Here is a 19,845-nt window from a genome sequence, read left to right as displayed (position 1 = left end):
ACACCTGCTTTCCATTCGGGCTTGTTTGGGCTGTCAAAGGAATTTTGTCAAAGCCTGGGATTTATTTGCTTTGTATATCAAAATGGCTGACGTCAATTTGAAACATGGGACCTTGAGACTTTTTTTTTTTTTTTCCCGTCACGATAAACACTCCAATTCTTGTTTATAAGCAGAACAAGTGCGGAGGGCTGGATTTTGTAAACTTTCCAGGGGGTGCTAGCGAGTGAGTTTCGTTGTCGAATCCATATCTTTGAGCGAAGGCGAAAAGTGGTGCATGCTGCATTCTGTCGCGCATGCAGTCTCTCTCTGCGTGCGCATGAATAAATGATGATGCTAGCCTGTGAGCGCGGCCGGCAGGCAGGGCTCATGTGTGTGCGTGTGTTGCATCTGTCTGTGCACACAAACGCTCTCTGTGCAGCCGCCATTGCAATTCCGAACACAAGCGCCAGTGGAACCGGCGAGCGAGATGCGTGCGCGCGCTGTGTGTGCGCGCGGATGTATGACGGCTGCAACCTCGCAGGCAATCTAGATTAAGAGAGAGAGCGGGGACGAGGGAGGGGAATTATAGGAACATCTGGCTGCAGTCATTCGCAGGAGCTGTTCAAAACAGCAGCCTCCTTCCTCCTGTCCCTCTCTATCCATTTCTATCTCGCTCTTTTTTTTTTTTTTTTTTGGGGAGGAGGTGAGGCTGCCTTCCTCCGACCGATGCTCACTCATTCCCGGTGCGGCGGATCTCCGCTTCTTCTTCCCTCCTTGAAGGGCATCGACAGGGCTGCCAAGGCCGGCCACATGTTACCGGAAGCCGTGAGAACGTGTGCGGGACACCTGCATTAATTTGCTCCTTTTATTACCTCTGAGGCGGAGATGCTGGTCTTCTCCCTTTGACTGTAGGGCTGGATGTGTTCTCTGCAAGGTAAAAAGAAATCTCCCCTGTAGCCGTCAATCAACTCCTGTGATGGGGAGGCGGGTGGTGTTTAATTGACTTGAGGTGTGTACTTTTATGCAGCACTCCTGCAAGGTCAGAAAAAAAGATGTATTTTAGTTTCCACATCGATTGGTCGTGAGCACCAGGCTGTAATTCACATAAAATGTCTGCTGCGCTAGATGTTTTATTGCCTGTGCCCCGAGGATGCGCCGATAGCCGCTACTGATGAAGCTTCTTCTTTCTGTTGCTGCTGTCAAAGCCGAAATGATATGCAAATGACACCTCAGTCGCAAGGTATGATGGCGTCCACAAAGTGAGTGGGCATGTTAATGGCGCGCAAAGTCAATGTGAGGCTTCCAAAAACTGGGTGGAGAATATACATAGAAAATATAGGTGTTTGATGTTGTTCTAAAGACGAATGAAAAATATTGATAAAAGGTGGGCAGTGTTTACTCAACTGCAGAAGGGGAGGAGGCCTTTGTTTGTGTGTCAAGAGCAAAGTTGAAAACTAAAATAGAAATTAAAAAAAATGGAGAAACGCAGCAAAGGTGGAATAAACGTGGACGATAAGACAGAATTTACTGCAACGTTAAGCGTCATCTCCGCAAAGCCATGTTAAACAATGTACGGTGAACTTTACATGCAGCTCCCCCGGAACATAATCATGGATTCATGCAACATTGTGGAGTGAATCACTCATAAATTGTCTTTGGAGAACTGCAGGTGGAACAAATAGGTCACGTAGCTTCTCGAGACGTGGATGAGCGCAATATTGTGGCGCGGCCGCACATCATGAGCGTCTACTGGAATGCAAAATGTTGTTGCCAGGTAACATAGGATCATGAGAACTGTGCAGAGAAGGGTGCTTCTGTTTTGGTTAGCAATGGAGTTCAATGAGGTTAAGTTTTAAATCTAATGAAAAATATATTTATGTATATGCTAATCTACATTAATGGTCCCCGTAAATCACCTTTAATTGCATACAGGGAACTTTGCTTGCTAGATGCTGCTGTTTTGGTTAGCATCTGGACCCTGCAGTAATTAGCCATTTCCCCCCTGCTACAGGTGCTATTTGGATACATGCAGCCACTAATTGGGCCTCAGTGTCTGTTAGATCACTATGTGCGGAAAAGCATGGTGATAAACGAGCTTTATCATATTTTTACACAAATTAAATAAGGCATCTCCTTGCCTCGTGTCAAAGTGTTAGTCATCACGTGTTTTTTTTTATTCCCGAGCGCCTGCAGGCATCCTTTGAATCTTCCGTGGGGGCCCACCGCGCCTCGTTATTTTTATTTTTCTCCCCTCTACTACATCCGACATGCTTCACACGCAGATAAGCCACAACAAGCCAAAGCCCAGACCTAAATCCAATTGAAAAATCAATCAAGGGCTTTGGAAGAGTTTACTGGGCAATCTTGCATGGTGGCACCTTGAGAAACAAGTAAATGTATCATGATTTGGATGATTTCTTTTTTTTTTTTGTCTCAAAACAACCACATAGCTTTAATGCTAATGGCAACAAAAAAAAAAAAGACGCGATAAACATGCTTCGTTAGCATTGATAGTTGTGCTTGTAGAAGCTATTCGAACACAAATAGTGCAGCAACACATGTAGACAGATAATGAAACAACAAAATGAATTGCCCCGTTAATTCATAGGGCACAAAAAGATTTTTTTTTGTGCATCCTATTTGTTATTTTGCTTTATGTTAAGTACAAGATTACAGAGTTCTAGTTTTTTTCTTTAAAAACAGATTTTACCTCAAGGGACCAATGCAGTTCGTTTTTTCCTAACCAGAATTTTAAATAGGATATGTTGTTCACTGTCAATTTAGCCCGTCCTCATTTCACTGCAAAACGCGACAAAGGAGCTGTTACGGGGGTTTTGTCTGCACGCAACGTGGGAAGGGATTGAACTTACTTTTCTTTCACTCCTTCAATACATCATATCTTCCACTCTGCGCGCCCGCAAGGAATTAAACGGGCGAACGAGAGTGCACATCTGGTATTGATATTCCAGAGTGCTTTTCAAGGTTTCTGTGAGAGAAAATCCCAGGTCATAAGCCCCCTCCCCTCACATCAGGGGTGCGATCGCACAAGAACGGCGGCGGAATGCAGATGAGCGTTTGAGCTCCGTCTTCTGCCTGTTCCAGACAGCTAGATGTCGGAAAATATGACGAGGCTTGGTTGTGTGTCTGTTTGCTCCTCGCCATCCTAGCCTGACTTTTGCTTCCCGCTCGGATGCCGTGCGAAGGAAAACACTTGCAAAATGGCAGGGGAGACTTGTAAATGCTGATGAACAGCACTTCTCTTGATTCACCGGGGTCTGCTTAGTATGACGCACACACACACAAGCGCACACACACACACACAGGCGAGATGATACCTTGACATCCAGGCAAAGCAGAGAAACTGCAGTTGCTTCCAAAATTGCATTTGAGATGCAGTCCACCACCTGAAACGCAAGAAAAATAGACTATTGTAATGCATTGCAGCATATCTTTGCAATCAGTAGCCACAGTCTCAAGTTTATCCAAAATATTACTTTAGTAAATGGAACACATTATTACCGACCTCCGATTGCAATCCCGAAATTGCAGCGGTGCCAACTCTCGCATCTTCCAGCCACCATCGACTTGTTTCATAGCCGTGGAAGGACAATATCATTTGGTGGCGGTAATGCGCCATTAAAATGGTTTGTGGCCGATCGACTTCACTGAAGAACAAGGAAGGGCAATACGTTATGTGGTTTAATTTTTCATGTTAATTTAATTTATTTTTTTAATCAGCACGGCTAACAATAAGATGCAGCGGTAACATCAGTATCAATGGCTGTCTCTTAGCATTAGCAAGTAATAGCACCCTGACAATGTTCAGGGGCTTTAAAGCTGAACCTCATTTGTTATCCGTGACTAAATTGTCCAAGTGCTATCTCTCCTCTGGGCGATTCTTTGTTTTATAAATGTCATTAGGTGGTCTTGAAAATGAGCCCCCCCCGCCCTGATTGCATCTCACCTCTCTCTCGCGTTCCCCTCAATATGACGTTTTTCAGTGTTGCCATGGCGTCGCGACTGTCACCCAAGAGTTATCGCGTTAAGAGGAGCGTCACTGTGCATACAGAAGTGTTAGCGAGGCAGATGTCGCACCATCTATGTTGGGTCACTTTCATAAATAATATGGCTGAAGCAATTGCAGCTTGATTCGTTTTAGGAAAATGGGGAAAAACATTCATATTTTTTGCAAGCAGACTGAAAAAAAAATCTATACGAGTCTATTTTGGCACTCCCATTTGTTTTTCGTGACTTTCCCACGATTTTTTTTGACTGGAATTGGGGCTCTCTAGACCACAAGTTGCACCATCGGAACACATTTGACTCGCGCCCTGGGGTCGTAAGGCGAGGCACGCTATGCTGAGCTTTATGTTCTTAGAGAAGGCCGCCCCTGGGAGAGCATAGATATCCTTTGCTACTGTACACCACAGCTATGCTGCAGTCGCCTGTTTCCATAGATGAGGGGAGGGGGGAGGGGGGGGGCTCTATTAGGCAGCGATCCACCCACTGGAGCGCACGTGTGGGCGTGCGCTGTCAGTCTGTTGTGTACTCCGGGGGTGCAAAGACAAGCTGGGAGGTAGTAAAGCAACATGTGATTGACTGGGCAGGAGATGACGGTCAGTTTTTTTTTCCACGCTTTATCCAACGTGCAGGATAATGACTTTCCGGCGTCGCTGTGACATTTAAAAGATGAAGCGCGTGATTGATGAGCACGTTGATTGATTATCTGCTTATTTGTTCGTGTACCTGATGAGCGCAACCTGTTATGCAAATCCCAGCGGAATGCTGATAATTAAATGCAAATTAGTGGGGACGGTCTTGTTTGGGCGGCGTGGAGGGAATACAGTGGTAACCATTCGCATCACGTTTATCTAAGGGGCAGAGAGAGAGAGGGAGAGGGAGGAGGGAATTTGCCTCAATCCCCACACGCTAAATCAATATCCTGTCTTGAGCACGATTTGAGCCTGGAAGTTGCAGGTCGTTTCTGTCTCATTGCACATCCACAGAGGCCTTGCCAGTCAGACTCAAAGCATCACGCAACATGGAAGCGCACCTCCGAGTCTCATTAGCATGAATGTCAGATCTCTGTTAACAACAACATACACATCTTCATCAGTGTCAAAGCGGACTTCATATTAACAAGAACATTAAACACAACAAACATTGGTTGGGTCTCCTTTAGAGTGCCTCGTTGTCGCAGTGTGGAAAAGCCCTGCCAATCGGCGTACATTTTTAGCGTACATTTGAATTTGGCGGATAACAAACGAAAAAATCTTCTTTGTAGTGTGTCAAATGTAGAAGACATTTATTTTCACTTCTTAATCAACTACGACTTAACTAGTTTATGTGCTGTGATCCAAAGACTAATTAATTAATAGAACGTGAGCCGCGTTGTGATTTCTGCAAACACGGACAGTTTTCTTTCTAGCGATCTCTTTTCAGCACGTCTTAAGATTCGCACATCATGATAATTTCTGTGTGGGACTGGGTGAGGGTGTCTCCTCACTGCAGCTTGATCAGCAGTACTCATAAGATATGTCATAGCCAGCAGGCTCGCTGCGACAATATCGTTTCTCCCTTATCATCATCTTCATGGCGGGTTTCAAACCTGACCTCCTTCTGTCCTCTATTTTCCTCGCTTGTCAGATCGTAACCGAGGTTGCTGACCCCTCCCGAAACGTTGCCGTCCCGTCTGATGTTTCCTCCCCGCGCCGAATCCGGAAGTTATTAGACACATGTTGGCTTTTGGAATCACGGCGGTATTCATTTGGCGGGGCTCCGTGCTGAGTCCAGACTTTTATCCACGCTGTCAAGACGCAGTAATGGCGGCATTACGAGCAAACCACCCAGCCATAACCATAAATCAGACCTTTTTCGTCTGTATTTAAAGGTTAGTCTGTAGATTTTCTTTACTGCGGTTATGGGATGGGGGATCTCTTATTCTTAGCAGTTGATTGGATTGGTCTTCACTTTAGTGGGAAATAGGAGAGAAAAATGACACCAAATTCCAGTTCTTGACAGTTGCTATATGATCTCCACTTTACGCTACATCCCCTCTGACAAGGTCCGGGGATTCATCAGATGGATCTGTCGTTATCCCCTATCTCGACGGTGTTATAAGTAAGAGGAGAGAGAAAAAAAAAATCAATGGCACATCGTCATCATCCCATCCTTTTGGCCGCATGATCCCAGGAGATAAGCATCTAATTCTGATCAGGCCCTCAGATGGACACTTGAGACTTTCATCCCAGTGTACGCAAACATAAAAGCGGCGCATTAGCAAACCAGAAATGCGGGATTGGCGTTCCCGGGTCGGCTCCCAGACATAAGCCCCTTTCAAACTGCACGTCAATCTTGACAAAAGTGAAAAGTACTGGCACAGAATCGATCGTATGTGGTTATGTGAAATCATGGAAAGTGGGAAAAAGTTTCACTCGATACTCACTTGACCGGTCATGTTGTGTTAAAAGCAATTGTCGCCGTCTGACAAATATTTTGGAAGTCCGCTGGCATGGAGACAAGCAAATCACTACAATATGAAGCAACCAGACTAAATTAAAATTAATAAAATTTTAGGGAACAAACAACCTACGCCAGTTTGTTTTTAAAAACATACTAAACGGCTCCCCAAAAATATGACACAAAGCAATCAGGCGGGCTTTTGAAATCTGCATGTGACTAATTAGTTCCAGATCTAATTTGCACGACGTTCATTGTTTGTTGACCCCCTGCTTACAATTTGGACACAGTGCTGAGCCGATGATTCTATTTACAATCCGGTTGTAAAGCGCTTCAGGCTCAAAAGCATCTCTGTCTTGAAGGGAGCAAATTCCCCCAGCAAGACAAATGAATGTTTAATAGCGATGACAGCGCTGCGCAGTCTCTGCTCGATAAACCATTTCCTCCTATCTGTGTTTTTTTTTTTTCTACCTTATCTTTGCAGGCGTGACCACGTGAATAACAAGTCCAATGGAGACCATCCTGCTTTATCTGATGGTCCTATGTGTGGCTGTCAAGGCCCACAAGGTTCAAGTTTGTCCCAAGCGTTGCGTGTGCCAGATGCTCAACCCCAATTTGGCCACGCTTTGCGACAAAAAGGGGCTGCTATTCGTGCCCCCCAACATCGACCGGCATACGGTGGAAATGCGCCTGGGGGATAATTTTGTCACAAGCGTCAAGCGCAAGGACTTTGCTAACATGACCAAGCTGGTGGACCTGACGCTTTCTCGCAACACCATCGGGAATATTGTGCCGCACGCCTTTAAGGACCTGGAGAACCTGCGGGCGCTCCACCTGGACAGCAACCGGCTGACACGCATCACCAATGACACCTTCAGCGGCATGTCCAAGTTGCACCACCTCATCCTCAACAACAACCAGCTCACACACGTTCAGATCGGGGCCTTCAACGACCTGACGGCTCTGGAGGAGCTCGACCTGTCCTACAACAATCTCGAGAGCGTCCCCTGGGTGGCCATCCAGAGAATGTCAAGCCTCCACACCCTCAACCTGGATCACAACATGCTCAGCTACATCCCAGAGGGCACCTTTTCGGGTCTACAGAAGCTCAAAAGGCTGGATGTGACCTCCAACAAGCTCCAGAAGCTACCCCCGGACCCCATTTTCCAAAGGTGAGTAGATGTCATCAATCTCGTTTTAACCTTCATGCGTCCCAGATCATGCATCAAGACTAAGTTGGGTTGAATACAAGTTTTAGCCAAGCAAGTTTTAAGTCCTTCTAACTGGAGTCCCCCCACCTCTGCCATCATTTTCCAAAGAGCGGGGGTCCTGGCCACCTCGGGGATTATGGGGCCCACTTCGTTCGCATTAAGCTTCGGCGGGAACCCTCTGCGGTGCAACTGCGAGCTACTGTGGCTAAGAAGGTTGCGACGGGAGGACGATCTGGAGACATGCGCTTCGCCTCAACACCTCTCAGGACGCTATTTCTGGACCGTGTCGGAAGAGGAGTTTCTGTGCGAGCCTCCTCTCATCACCAGACACTCTCAGGTGTGACCCCCAAAGCTCTTGATTAATTCGCTGTGGCCTCATGTCAAATATCACACTTGGTAGACTTTTAAAGCTCACAGGACTTCCTTGGGCCGCTCAGTTAATGGGATATTGTAAAATAGTGTAGACAAGATTTACCTAAAGTTGGGTATCTACGTACTGAGAGTTAGATTTTTTTTTTTCACCTCCCTTGCTATTTCATTTATTTATTTAATTTAAATTTTAATTTCTTGTTGGCGCTATGTTGGTCAACTTGAGTACACGACTATAGACGAACGAAGCACTCACGAAGCACTTGTGTGGCTTCATCTCATTTTAAAACTTGGTACTTTACGTGTGCTTGTGGACAGGATTGTAATAAGCTATTTGCTGGGTTGTGATAGATCTGCCATTACGGCAATGAGTTCGAGAAAACCATCCAAATAAAACGATCCAATCGAAGCGGCGCGGCGTAATAAACACCCATATCTCAGGCCTCTTTTACATCACGACGGATGTTTATGGTTCACGCGTGTTTGCCGCCGTAACGAAGGCCCGGCCAACGTGCTAATTCATCGTTACGACTATGATCAATAGTCGATTACGTTTACAGGGAACAGAGCTATAAAAAACCCAAACGTGGTCAATATATCAACACGGAGTTGTTGTTGCAGGAGCTGCGGGCCCTGGAGGGTCAGAGTGTGACGCTACGTTGTAAGGCTCGGGGTGATCCAGATCCCATCATCCACTGGATTGCCCCTGACGGACGCCTCATGTCGAACTCTTCCAGAGCCTCCGTGCATACCGACGGCACTCTCGACATACTCATCAGCACCGTCAAGGACTCAGGTTGGTTTGTAGTGTCAACGAGGTTAGATAATAAAGCTAAAATATTGAAATACTGAAAACTCTGAAGGAACTGCTGAAGGCCACATCTCACGCCAAGATGCTCACACGCAGATTCTAATTGATTGTTAGCGTGCCAGAAAAGAATAGTTTCCATGCAAACACACCAACACATCGTATCTTTGTTGTTTTAACGGTAAATCGTTTTTAATAACCCGTTGATATTTTAGCATATTTTGAGTTGGATGAGAAAACAAGCTATCACAGGTTAGCTATGTTTTATCCAGCTAGCAAAAGTCACGATCAGTTCCTCTACCTACTTGTGAAATTCACACGTTGTGCTATCTTTGGTTTGTTCAGTTGAGAAAAAAAAAGCTAAAAATATTGACTTGGTGCTCAGTATTCTTACACTTAGCATTTGAGATTTAGCACCATTAAATAGTCTACTTAACAAGTGCTGCTCTGCTTTTTATTACCTTTGCAGTGTTCAACCTTTTGCTGCGTTTGTGCTAAACGAAGCTCGCCGTAAATACGTTTAAATGTAGGCGTAATGAACCTAAACAGTGTTGTTTTAAAAGCACATAAACACATTTCTATTCTTAGGATTAAAGCAGGGTTGGGAAATGTGATTGTGCTCGAGGGCCACATTTTGAAATTGGACAGATGGGCCGGGTCATTTGTAAAGAGAGCTTAAGGTCAAATGCGGATGTAAAAATAGATTATTGTAATCACGAAGCAATAACTCATTGTCATTTTGAAATATTAACCTGTGACTGGATTGAACAGAATCATTTACAAAAATTCAACATAGTGTAAAATAATACAAAACTGAAACGAGTAGACCAGACTTTACTTTGCCCACTCCAGGATTAGAATTGTGGCCCCCGGCACTTGAAAGAACCAAAGGCACTCGTCAAATGAATTTATCTCCTTCCAGGTTCCTTCACCTGTGTGGCGTCCAACCCAGCCGGAGAAGCCCAGCAGAAGGTGGACCTGGTCATTGCGAAGCTGCCTCACATTACCAACAATACGGCTGCTGAGCAGGAGCCCGACCCGGGGTCTTCCGACATTGCCACGGTCACCAAGACAGGAGCAGAGGGTCCGGGCGGCGGGGTGTCCCTGGGGAACGCCAAGACTGGCCTGGAGAAGAAGGTGGTCATAGCCGAGGCTACGTCCACCTCGGCTGTGGTCCACTTTAACTTCCAGAGAAACATTCCGGGCATCCGCATGTTCCAGATCCAATACAACGGGACCTACGACGACTCGCTGGTTTACAGGTGAGGAGTAAGGACAGATATTTGGGAACCCAAGTGGGAGTACGGTCCTTGAGTGGTCAGCATATTTGCTTCACAGTCAGAAGATCCAGGCTTGAATCCCTGCTGGAGTTCGACATGCCGTAAGCGAGAATCGAAGCCCAAAACTTTAATGAGCTTCCAAACCAAACTTGCTAAATAAACTTAAGATGACCTCAACCGCATGATTAAAACTACCACGCCCATTATGTTACCGACTCAGGACGCTTCAGTCCCTCGAGGGGATTCTGTCTCCTGGGCTGGTACTGGACTGTCTATGTGATTATTTGCGGTGTCCATTAATCCCATCAGGAGTACTAATGCACCGCATCTCACTTCTCATTCTTCAACTCTTAATCCCCTTTTGCCGGAGTGTACCATTTACCGTCTTGATAATGCTTAATCAACAAAATCAAAAATAACAAATGTCAGCACTAAGCTGAAGATGAAAGCGCCGTCAGCCTGGCCGGCGTTTGGCAAAAAAAATAAAAACAGCATCCCAGGCGTCTTTCATCTCTGTTACTCTCTCCGAAGATGCTCATCACCAGGACATGATAGGACGAACGGGGACAAAAATGATGCAGTCAACAGCATTTTTTTGGTATGGAGCTGCAGTGCAGGAAAAAGATAGACAGAAGCCTTATCCGTGAACCTTTCATCACGAAAGACGCTGCCGAGAATGAATCGAACGTCGCTTACTGATGAAACGCAGGCACGCCAAAAATGGCCGACTTCCAAAACAATCAACTGCATAATCTGTTGAGGCGCTAATCCAGGGGTAGGCAAATTTGATTGCCATTTAATTTTTAAACAGGATCAGCTGAGGTAATCACCAGGTAAAAAAAAATCAAATAAAAATCAATGTAAAATGAGAATGGAGGATGTTGGGCAGGTGCCACACTCTGCTCTAATATCGTCGCCATCTCTCCAGAATGATCCCACCCACCAGCGAGAGCATCCTGGTCAACAACCTAGCAGCGGGAACGCAGTACGACCTGTGCGTGCTGGCCATCTATGACGACCAGATCACCTCGCTGACCGCCACCCGGGTCATCGGCTGTGTTCACTTTTCCACCGATCCGCAGTATCTGAGATGCCACTTCATGCAGTCCCAGTTTCTAGGCGGGACCATTGTGGTCATCATTGGAGGGATTATCGTGGCTTCTGTGCTGGCGTTTATTATCTTCCTCATTGTGCGCTACCGGGTGTGCAACCAGGGAGATGCAGATAAGGTGAGTCTGGCGCAGTGGCGGACCGTGTAGTTTGTTCCTGGGTCTTTAGTGTGGATGTAATCCATTTTTTCCACAAACATGGAAACAAATGAAATCTTCTTTCGAACAGGCTCTGGAGATGGGTGATATTCGTTCCCTGAGCAGCGACGGGCAACTTCAGGGCTGCGGACTCCCCAAGTCTCTGTCCAAGCAGGTCCTACGTCCGGAGAAGAACGACAAGGAGTATCTGCGAGTCGCTCTCCCGCCCCTGGAGCCGGTCAAGCAGCGAGCATCCATCGCCAACACCGGCACAGCCAAACCTTCCCTGCCTGACTGCACCGTGTCCACTTCGGCCGCCAGCCACAGTTGGCACCCGGCTTCCCCGGGTGTCCCGAGGGTGAAGCGCCCGGCGACTTCGTCGAAATCGTCCGACATCCTTCGAGCTGAGGCTCAAGCTGACGTTGAACTCAACAACGTCAACCGTAATAACTCCTCGGAGGCAAAGGTGCCACCCGTGGTATCCCGCGCCCAAGCCCACAAATGGACTGCAGCTCCCAGGGTCCCGCGGGCACGTCAGGCCCCTCGTCAGTACATGACGGTGCCGGCGGGCGCCATCAGGGTCAACCGCAGACACTCTCTCAACACGGACTCGTCCAGGGAGCGGCTGTACGTGGCGTACCCCAAAACGGGGGCCAGCCTGCGCTCCAAGCGAAGCCTGTCCATGAGCGGAGAACTTCCGCAGATGCACAACGCCGCAAACATTCAACGGGCCCGCGAGAAGCTGTCCCACTCTGAGTGGCTCCTGGAGAGCACCCTATGACTCGGCATTTATCGACGGATTTTTTCCTGAACTGGATTGTGGCCTGCTTTGAACCGCTTTGCCTTGGCGTTGGCACTCAGCCACTCCAAGGGGGGAAGCTTGAAGGTCCCCCTCGCAAATCAAAGGGAATACGAGCGGGTTTACGGACCAGCTTTTGTTTTATACGCTATAACCAATCGACATCTTCTTCGCGAGTAGACCACGAGAAGCACAACATGTATAAAACAAGCTCCTGTACAAAGATTTTCCAAGGCATACAGTATATCTCAAGGCGACTATGGAAACACATTTGCATTTTTATTCAACATTCTTGAAATCCATCTTAGGGCCAAGGATGACAAATAAATCCTCAAATATTCTTCTCTGAAACTCTTTGAGAAGTTATTCCATAGCCTCGATATCAAGCATAAGGGACATTAATGACGAGTATGGTCTTTGTCTTTCAACAAAGATAATTCAAGTTTGGACTCTGGATGTTCTAATGTGCTGAATGGACCTGAAGATAGATCGCAAGGATAAGGAATAAATTGCCAAATGGCTTTCCATTGGCGATCCTTATTGTCATTCCGAATGCAGTAACCCGGACACTCTGTACGATAAAGACAGACGAGGACTCGCCTCTGAATGACCTTGGTGTGTTATTTTATTTTTTTTAGTGTGTGTGTGGATATAATGAATGTCCTTTTACATCCCAGACACAGCACAATGCAGCATTTTTTTTTTTTTCTCTCGGTGGCACGAGTTGATTCAGCTTGATACTGCCCTCCGATTTGAATCGATCAAATCACTTTTATCACGTAATTACGCAAAGACCCGACGGCATGGTGACGTTATGCGACGAGCTTCAGACAAATGAAGACATTTTCCATGCTTCCTTCAATCTTTCTTTTTTTTAACGTATTATCATGCTGATGTATAAATTAACTTGTAAAAGGAACGAGCACAACTGGATACTGGGAGGGGGGGGGGGGTGTCAGCTCTTGATTTTGCTGTTGTTTCTGTTTGATGTTTAACAGTATAAATAAAACAGTGATACAAGGGACAATTCACTTGGGATTTCCGATACTACAAAAAAAAAAAAAATGTTGCTTTTGGTCAATGGCGATACAGATCGAGTTTGGACTGCGGGGTGTGTTAGCAAGAGGGCTGAGTCTGTTACGTATAAGCAGTGTGACATCATCATGTGAGCGTGCCCAAAAAATTCTATTTATGTTAACGACGTGGCTTAGTGCTTTGTGATGATATCAGTTGTGAAAAAACAAAACAACAAGAAAAACTGCAAATGGCTTTAGATTCTTGCTCCACTGACAACACAGGGACAGGGATGAACTAAAACAATACTTCCTATAGAAAATAATGTAAATCCAATTAATTCGTTCCAGACACATAAAACTACTCATAAAAATAAATTTTATAAGGTATAGCTATAAATCTACGCACAAAACTGGAGTGAAATAAGTACAGATAATGGAAACTGTAACATCATTCTTACCTTTATTGAGGATTTTTGATACAGCAAGCAAGTGAGAGAGATGACCTATTTTCCAAGTTCTTTCTTGGAATCTATAGTCTTTCTCACTTTCTTGATCGAATGGCTGCCACCTGGCACTTTCTGCCATATTGTGTAAAAAATATTCTATACCTGGACGGGGTGCACTGTATTGCACAGTTGATTGGATCAAAGCTGAAACTAGGATTTATCCTTCTTTAGCAGGACCAAATGTAGCCTAGCATATCCGTGCAGTATTTAGCTAACATTGATCCAAGACAGCAGCCGTGACACGGCATCAACATGAGCTTATCTCTTGTATATTTTGGTCGCCGGATGCTGTCTGATTGATTCTTACATGCGCCCTGCCTGTCGTAGAGGGGAGTCTCAGGGGGCTATAATACATACAGTCGTTCGTGGGGGGGGGGGGGGGGGCATGTACGACAAAGCATCACTTTCATCCACACCAGCTGGTTGCTACCATGTTTATTCAGCATTAGAAGCTCATTAGGGCTGGTTAAAATGCTAAGGAGCCTGGCCGGAGTCTCAGTTCATTCTTTGGTGGTAGAAAGCCAGAGGTGCCGTTAAATAATAGATGGGGGGGGGGAGTCAGGGAGGGAGGAAAAGAGGTTTTGCGAAACAAATACGGCGAAGAGGAGGAGGAGAAGGAAGCGGAGGAGGGGAGCTTGGAAAAAGAGGCCACAGGGGGAGTGAGAGGTAATGTGAAACAGGAGGAGGAACATCTTTTCATATCCTCCTTTTGCAGCTTCAGTTGTCACTGCCCAAAGTGGGGTAGTGAAGAGGGGACCACCTTATTTACGTGACGGATTTCGGACGAAAGGCTGATAAAAGTTGTTTACTAGTATTTTTCATGGTATTATTTTTTTTTTAATAAATCAACATATACTTTATTTTGCATTTTACTATTCATAATAAATCAATCAATTATTTAAAATGCCTGATTAATTATTTTACTAATTTCAAATTTATATTATTAATCAATAAATTAAGAATATTTTCCTCTAAAAATGTTAACATCAAATTATTTATTTTACAAATATATTTTGTGTTTTTAAATGGTGCATCCACCGCTTGTTGTCATGGTGACCCACTGAAATGTAATTCCTAGGACCATAGCTAAGTTCATCTGTGTTGGGGGGAAAAAAAAATAGAATAGGACCCAACAGAGCTGGCTAAGCAGTAAGCGTTAGCCGGCCATCTCGACCGCACTGTAATGTGACCATTGCCATGACAACAGTCTGAGGTGGAAAAGCACTGATGTTGTTTAACAGGCTGAATTCACTCCATGTTCGAATGGTAAGGTTCAGGTCCTTTAATAAAAAAAGTTATTCTCACCTTACTCAAATGTTGAGGGCATGTCCCGCTCATCTGTCAACTGTCAATCAAACTTGGAACCTGGGAAAAATGCGGCATTAGGATTAGGATAAAACCTTCTTTTAAATTGAAATCAGTCTTTTCCCACCTCCAGTGCTCTCCCAACTAAATTCAATTTCTTCCTTTATAGGCTTGTCATTTTTTTTGTGCCACTTTTAAGTTAATTGTGTTAGTCTCTTTACGCGGGCCACGCAGGCCACCGCCATGATCGCAGATGGCTCCAATCGGGGCCGGCGTCTTTGTTTTTAAATACATCGTCGGGCCTATTAGAACAAACCGAAGAGGCTGTTTGAATCCTCCACGTAATAGGAATACTTCATCAAACACGCCTTTTAGCACCGTTGGCTGGCCGCCGTTTCATTATCTTCCTGCAGCAGGCGCTCTCATTAAGGGTCCAGCACGAGAACATTGTTTCGCCGCTCCGGGGAGAGAATGCGACGAAGCGAGCCCGGGGGCCACCAAAACAACCCCACCCCCCCTGCCAGCTTGGAGGTGGCGGCACAAACAAAAAAAAAATGCACGGGCAATTATGAAGGGGTATGCATTATTAAGAAGAGTAAATGGGTCCAGGATGAACATCCTAGCTCATCAATAGTGAATGTGACTCCTGTTTCTGGGAAAACAGCCGTCTGGGCTGCGAGAAGGATGGGAGGGGGAATTGAAATGGTCAATTCAAAAGACGACCCGCCTTGTTTACTCAGCAACGACTGGGAGTGCTTCATTTTCACTACATAACGCAGAACCGAGGGTCCTGATGGTGGTGTTACCGCCATCGTGCCAGGGTTAGGACTTGAGTTGGCTTTAATTGTTACACTGTTATCCAGTCTGCACACACTCTTGCCTCTCAGTTACATGTGCTGCAAAGGTGATGGATGACACGGAGGCCAGCCAGGCCGCATTTTACAGTCGGCCGCCATTAGCGAGCATTTGCCTGATAGCGGCTATCGCTTATCTGGGTCATTTGCTCAACGCCAATGGTCGGCCATGATGGATCTCTTGTTGATTGTCCGGTGATGGGAGATCACAAAGAGAACAAGGGGGGGGGGGGGGGGGGGGGGGGCGTTTAAAGCCTCTTTAGCGATGCAATTCAGTTTGACCTTTGTAAACGTGAAAGCTAATCTTGTTAACGCTTCTTGCCTGGGTGGTGGGTGGCCAATGTGTTACGGACTTTTTGGTGGGTCTTAAAAACAGGAAACATTCCTATAATTCCCATACATGGTAGTTATGAGGGGCAACTCTTTGCTCCCTGGACTCATAAAAGTCTTGTAATAGACAACAGGAAGCTGCCAAAGGGGCTGAGAAAGGGGTCACTGCTCATTTCCACGCGCAGAGTCACGGAATAGCGATGAAACAGCAATCGACATGGCCACGGGGGAATTACGTCATCTGGATCACAGGGGATTACCAATCAAGTCTGCTTTTTTTTGCAGGCTAATCTTATTTATTGCCGGCGATGATCTCATCTAAGTGTGCTTGTCAAGCGTCGCGCTTAACGCGGCTGTCACGCTAATTGGGACGCGCTAGGCTAACATGCCAACACGTCGGAAGCAGCCCTCGCAGCTACGGTTTGATCATTTGTCACCTCGTATGGGATGGGAGTGAATCGGAAGACGAACAAGGATTCCATTCAAATGTGGCACGAATTCTGTATTTGCGGTGAAAGTTATGACAAGAATAAAGTAATACAGCAAACACAATTAGCACACTCTTCTTGGGAGCTGCTGTCGGCCACAGCTCACACGCAGGCATTCTCACGTAGCCTCAAATGGCACAGACACTAGAATACTTATAATTTTCTATACATTTTGTGCTGAAAGTTTTTTGTTCAAATCCACTTACAATGTATTTAAAAAGTCAATTCAAAGTAAAATCAGAAGAAATGATTTGGTTCAGGTTCTACAAAAAAATTGATCAGTTGTAAAGTTTGTGAAACGCTAGCTCCAACACTTACTTTGCGTGCTGCAAACGAGGGAAACTTTTGCACTACTTCGGGTGACCGAATTGTTTTGATAACTGAACTTTATAGAGCCTAACTTTTTCGAACTTTACGCTATGCCGCCCTCCAAAAAAAATGAGGGTTACGATGAACTTAAATCATCCATTGACCTGATACGGCAAGACATTACCACACTTTTAGAGCAGCAAGCCACCCTGCTCCAGCTAACGTCTGAGCTAACGGAGCTTAAGAACTTATCGAAGGAGAAAGACGAGAAAATCCTGTCGCTTGAACGGAGAGTAGATGCACTGGAGCAGTACTCCCGACAAGAAGACCTCATAATCACGGGTCTAAAAACATCTCACCGCTCCTACGCCAGGGCGGCGGGTCCTTCGGATCCCTCGACAGATGACTCTCCATCGGACGAGCTGTCAACGCTCGAAGATCAGGTAGTACAGTTTTTCGAGAGTAAGCACATGGAACTCCAGAAAGGAAACATTGCCGCTTGTCACACACTCCCAAGAAACCGAAAACGACCACTGGATCCTCCGAAAATTATCATTCGGTTCGCAAATAGGAAACATAAAGTGGATCTTTTGAAGCAAGGGAGGAAGCTACAAGGAACGGGTGTTTACCTAAATGAGCACCTCACTAAGAAGAATGCTGAGATAGCCTGGAACGCACGCAAACTGAAGAAGGAAAACAAGATTCTCGCAACGTGGGTCAGGAACTGTAAAATATGGATTAAAACAAACGGAGCAACACCAGAAGATGTCAAAACTCTCGTTGTGAGTGAACTGGAGGAACTGAAGAAATGTGGCCTGGTGGTGGGGGAACCAAACATTTACAATGGCTGAACTAATGACCATTAACTGGTACCTATGGACCCTCCGGACGAAAATAATGGATTACAGCGAAGTACAACAAGGCAAACAGAGACTGGCAGGGAGGACATCCATCTCAGGTAGACAGTTCCCCTACACTTTTCATGCCATCCAGTGACATTCTCACAAATGCAGGAATTTCTGTCCCACCGAATCTTGACTCTTTACTATTTAATTCATTTGACCTAGAGAATGCTAATGCTGGTATCTATGAGTCCTTCCTTAACCCAGATACAAATTACACTCCCTTAAAATCTGTTGAAATGTCATGTGAATATTTTTCTGAAGATATGTTTAACAAACTGTGCAATACTCCTCCTGGCCACTGCCAAACAAATGTATTCTCCACTGTCCACTTCAATGTACGGAGTATCTCTAAAAATTATGATGGTCTAAAAACCTATTTATCAACCTTAACACATTCTTTTTCAGTAATAGCTCTTACTGAAACTTGGATGGTTGATAATACATCTAGCTATCCTCTCTCTCACTACACTCCTATACATTCCTGTAGACCAAACAAGCAAGGTGGAGGAGTCTCACTGTATGTGATTGATAACTTAAATTTCTCTCCCAGAAAGGATTTAAGTGTCAATTTTGACATGACTGTAGTAGAATCTGTGTTTATAGAACTCTCCTCTTGCTCACTTATAAACAACAAAAATGTGATAATTGGATGTATATATAGACCACCAGACTCTGATAAAATCACCTTCAATGAAGCCCTCGACTCTACTCTAGAAATTATAAACAAAGAAAACAAATTATGTGTCTTACTTGGTGACTATAATATTAATTTGCTTGAATCTAAGCAGTCACATACAGCAGACTTCCTTAATACATTATATTCCAGAAACTTTTTCCCTCTTATCAACAAACCCTCCAGGATCACAAGCTCAACGGCCACTCTCATAGACAATATCCTATTTAATTCTCTAGACTACAAGATAACATCTGGCCTTTTGATCTGTGATGTATCCGACCATCTACCTGTCTTCCATCTCATCCACAATGATAGTAGTCCTGAAATCAAAGATCATATTGGAGATCAAATGAAATTCCGCAAATTTACTGAGAAAAACATGGTATCTTTTATATCTATCATCAGCTCTGTGTCATGGGATGAGGTTATCCTGTTGCAAGATGTCAACAAAGCCTATCACTCCCTTCTAACAATACTCACAAATGCATTAGAGTTCTCCTTTCCTTTAACTTCTAGTCGTAAAAATAACTCTAAGGGGAAACCATGGATAACGGATGAACTAAAAAAATCTTCACGTAAAAAAAATAAACTATATAGAAAATCTATTGCAAATCCCATCCCTATAAATATAGAAACATACAAGAAATATAAAAACAGATTTACAGCTTTACTAAGGAAAACCAAACAAACTTACTATGCTGATAAATTTACACAAGCCTCCGGTGACATCAAAACAACGTGGAATCTTATCAACCATTTATTACATCGCAAGAAATCAAAAACATCGACCCCAAATGAGATGCTGGGGAAGAATAGAGCTCATTCAAACCCAATAGATATTTCTAATGGTTTCAATGATTTCTTTGTAAATGTTGGCGCTACCTTGGCATCTAGCTTCTCAACCTCTGATACAAGCCCCTGTTGCCTTATTAAAGGGCAGTTTCCTTCACTCTCCATTCTTGACCCTCCTAGTGTTGAGGAAGTTTACAACATCGTCATGAGCTTGAAAAACTCGGCCCCTGGCCATGATGAGATCAGAAGCATACTTATTAAGAAAATTATTCATTCAATAATAATTCCACTAACACACATTTTCTCCTTATCTTTAAAATTTGGCATTGTACCCCAAGAATTAAAAATTGCTAAAGTCATTCCTATCTTCAAAGCTGGTGAGACTAATGAATATGGTAATTATCGACCTATATCCGTACTTCCTTGCTTCTCCAAGATTCTAGAAAAACTGGTTTACTCAAGATTGGCAAAGCACCTAGAAACAAACAATATTCTCTATAAACATCAATACG

General features: G+C 44.8%; 1 protein-coding gene across 1 annotated transcript; it reads left to right on the top strand.

The window, feature by feature from the left end:
* Positions 1 to 184: 184 nt before the first annotated feature.
* On the top strand, positions 185 to 13,387 carry lrfn5b (leucine rich repeat and fibronectin type III domain containing 5b). Its single transcript, XM_037244346.1, has 7 exons — positions 185 to 913; positions 6,923 to 7,610; positions 7,758 to 7,986; positions 8,640 to 8,814; positions 9,749 to 10,088; positions 11,035 to 11,335; positions 11,445 to 13,387. The coding sequence occupies exons 2-7, from the start codon at positions 6,949 to 6,951 to the stop codon at positions 12,132 to 12,134; spliced, it is 2,397 nt and encodes a 798-aa protein (XP_037100241.1). The 5' UTR covers positions 185 to 913; positions 6,923 to 6,948; the 3' UTR covers positions 12,135 to 13,387.
* Positions 13,388 to 19,845: the final 6,458 nt, after the last annotated feature.

This window comes from Syngnathus acus, chromosome 24 (assembly GCF_901709675.1).
Source record: "Syngnathus acus chromosome 24, fSynAcu1.2, whole genome shotgun sequence".
Lineage (NCBI taxonomy): Eukaryota > Metazoa > Chordata > Actinopteri > Syngnathiformes > Syngnathidae > Syngnathus > Syngnathus acus.
This window is presented reverse-complemented; position numbering and strand designations above follow the sequence as displayed.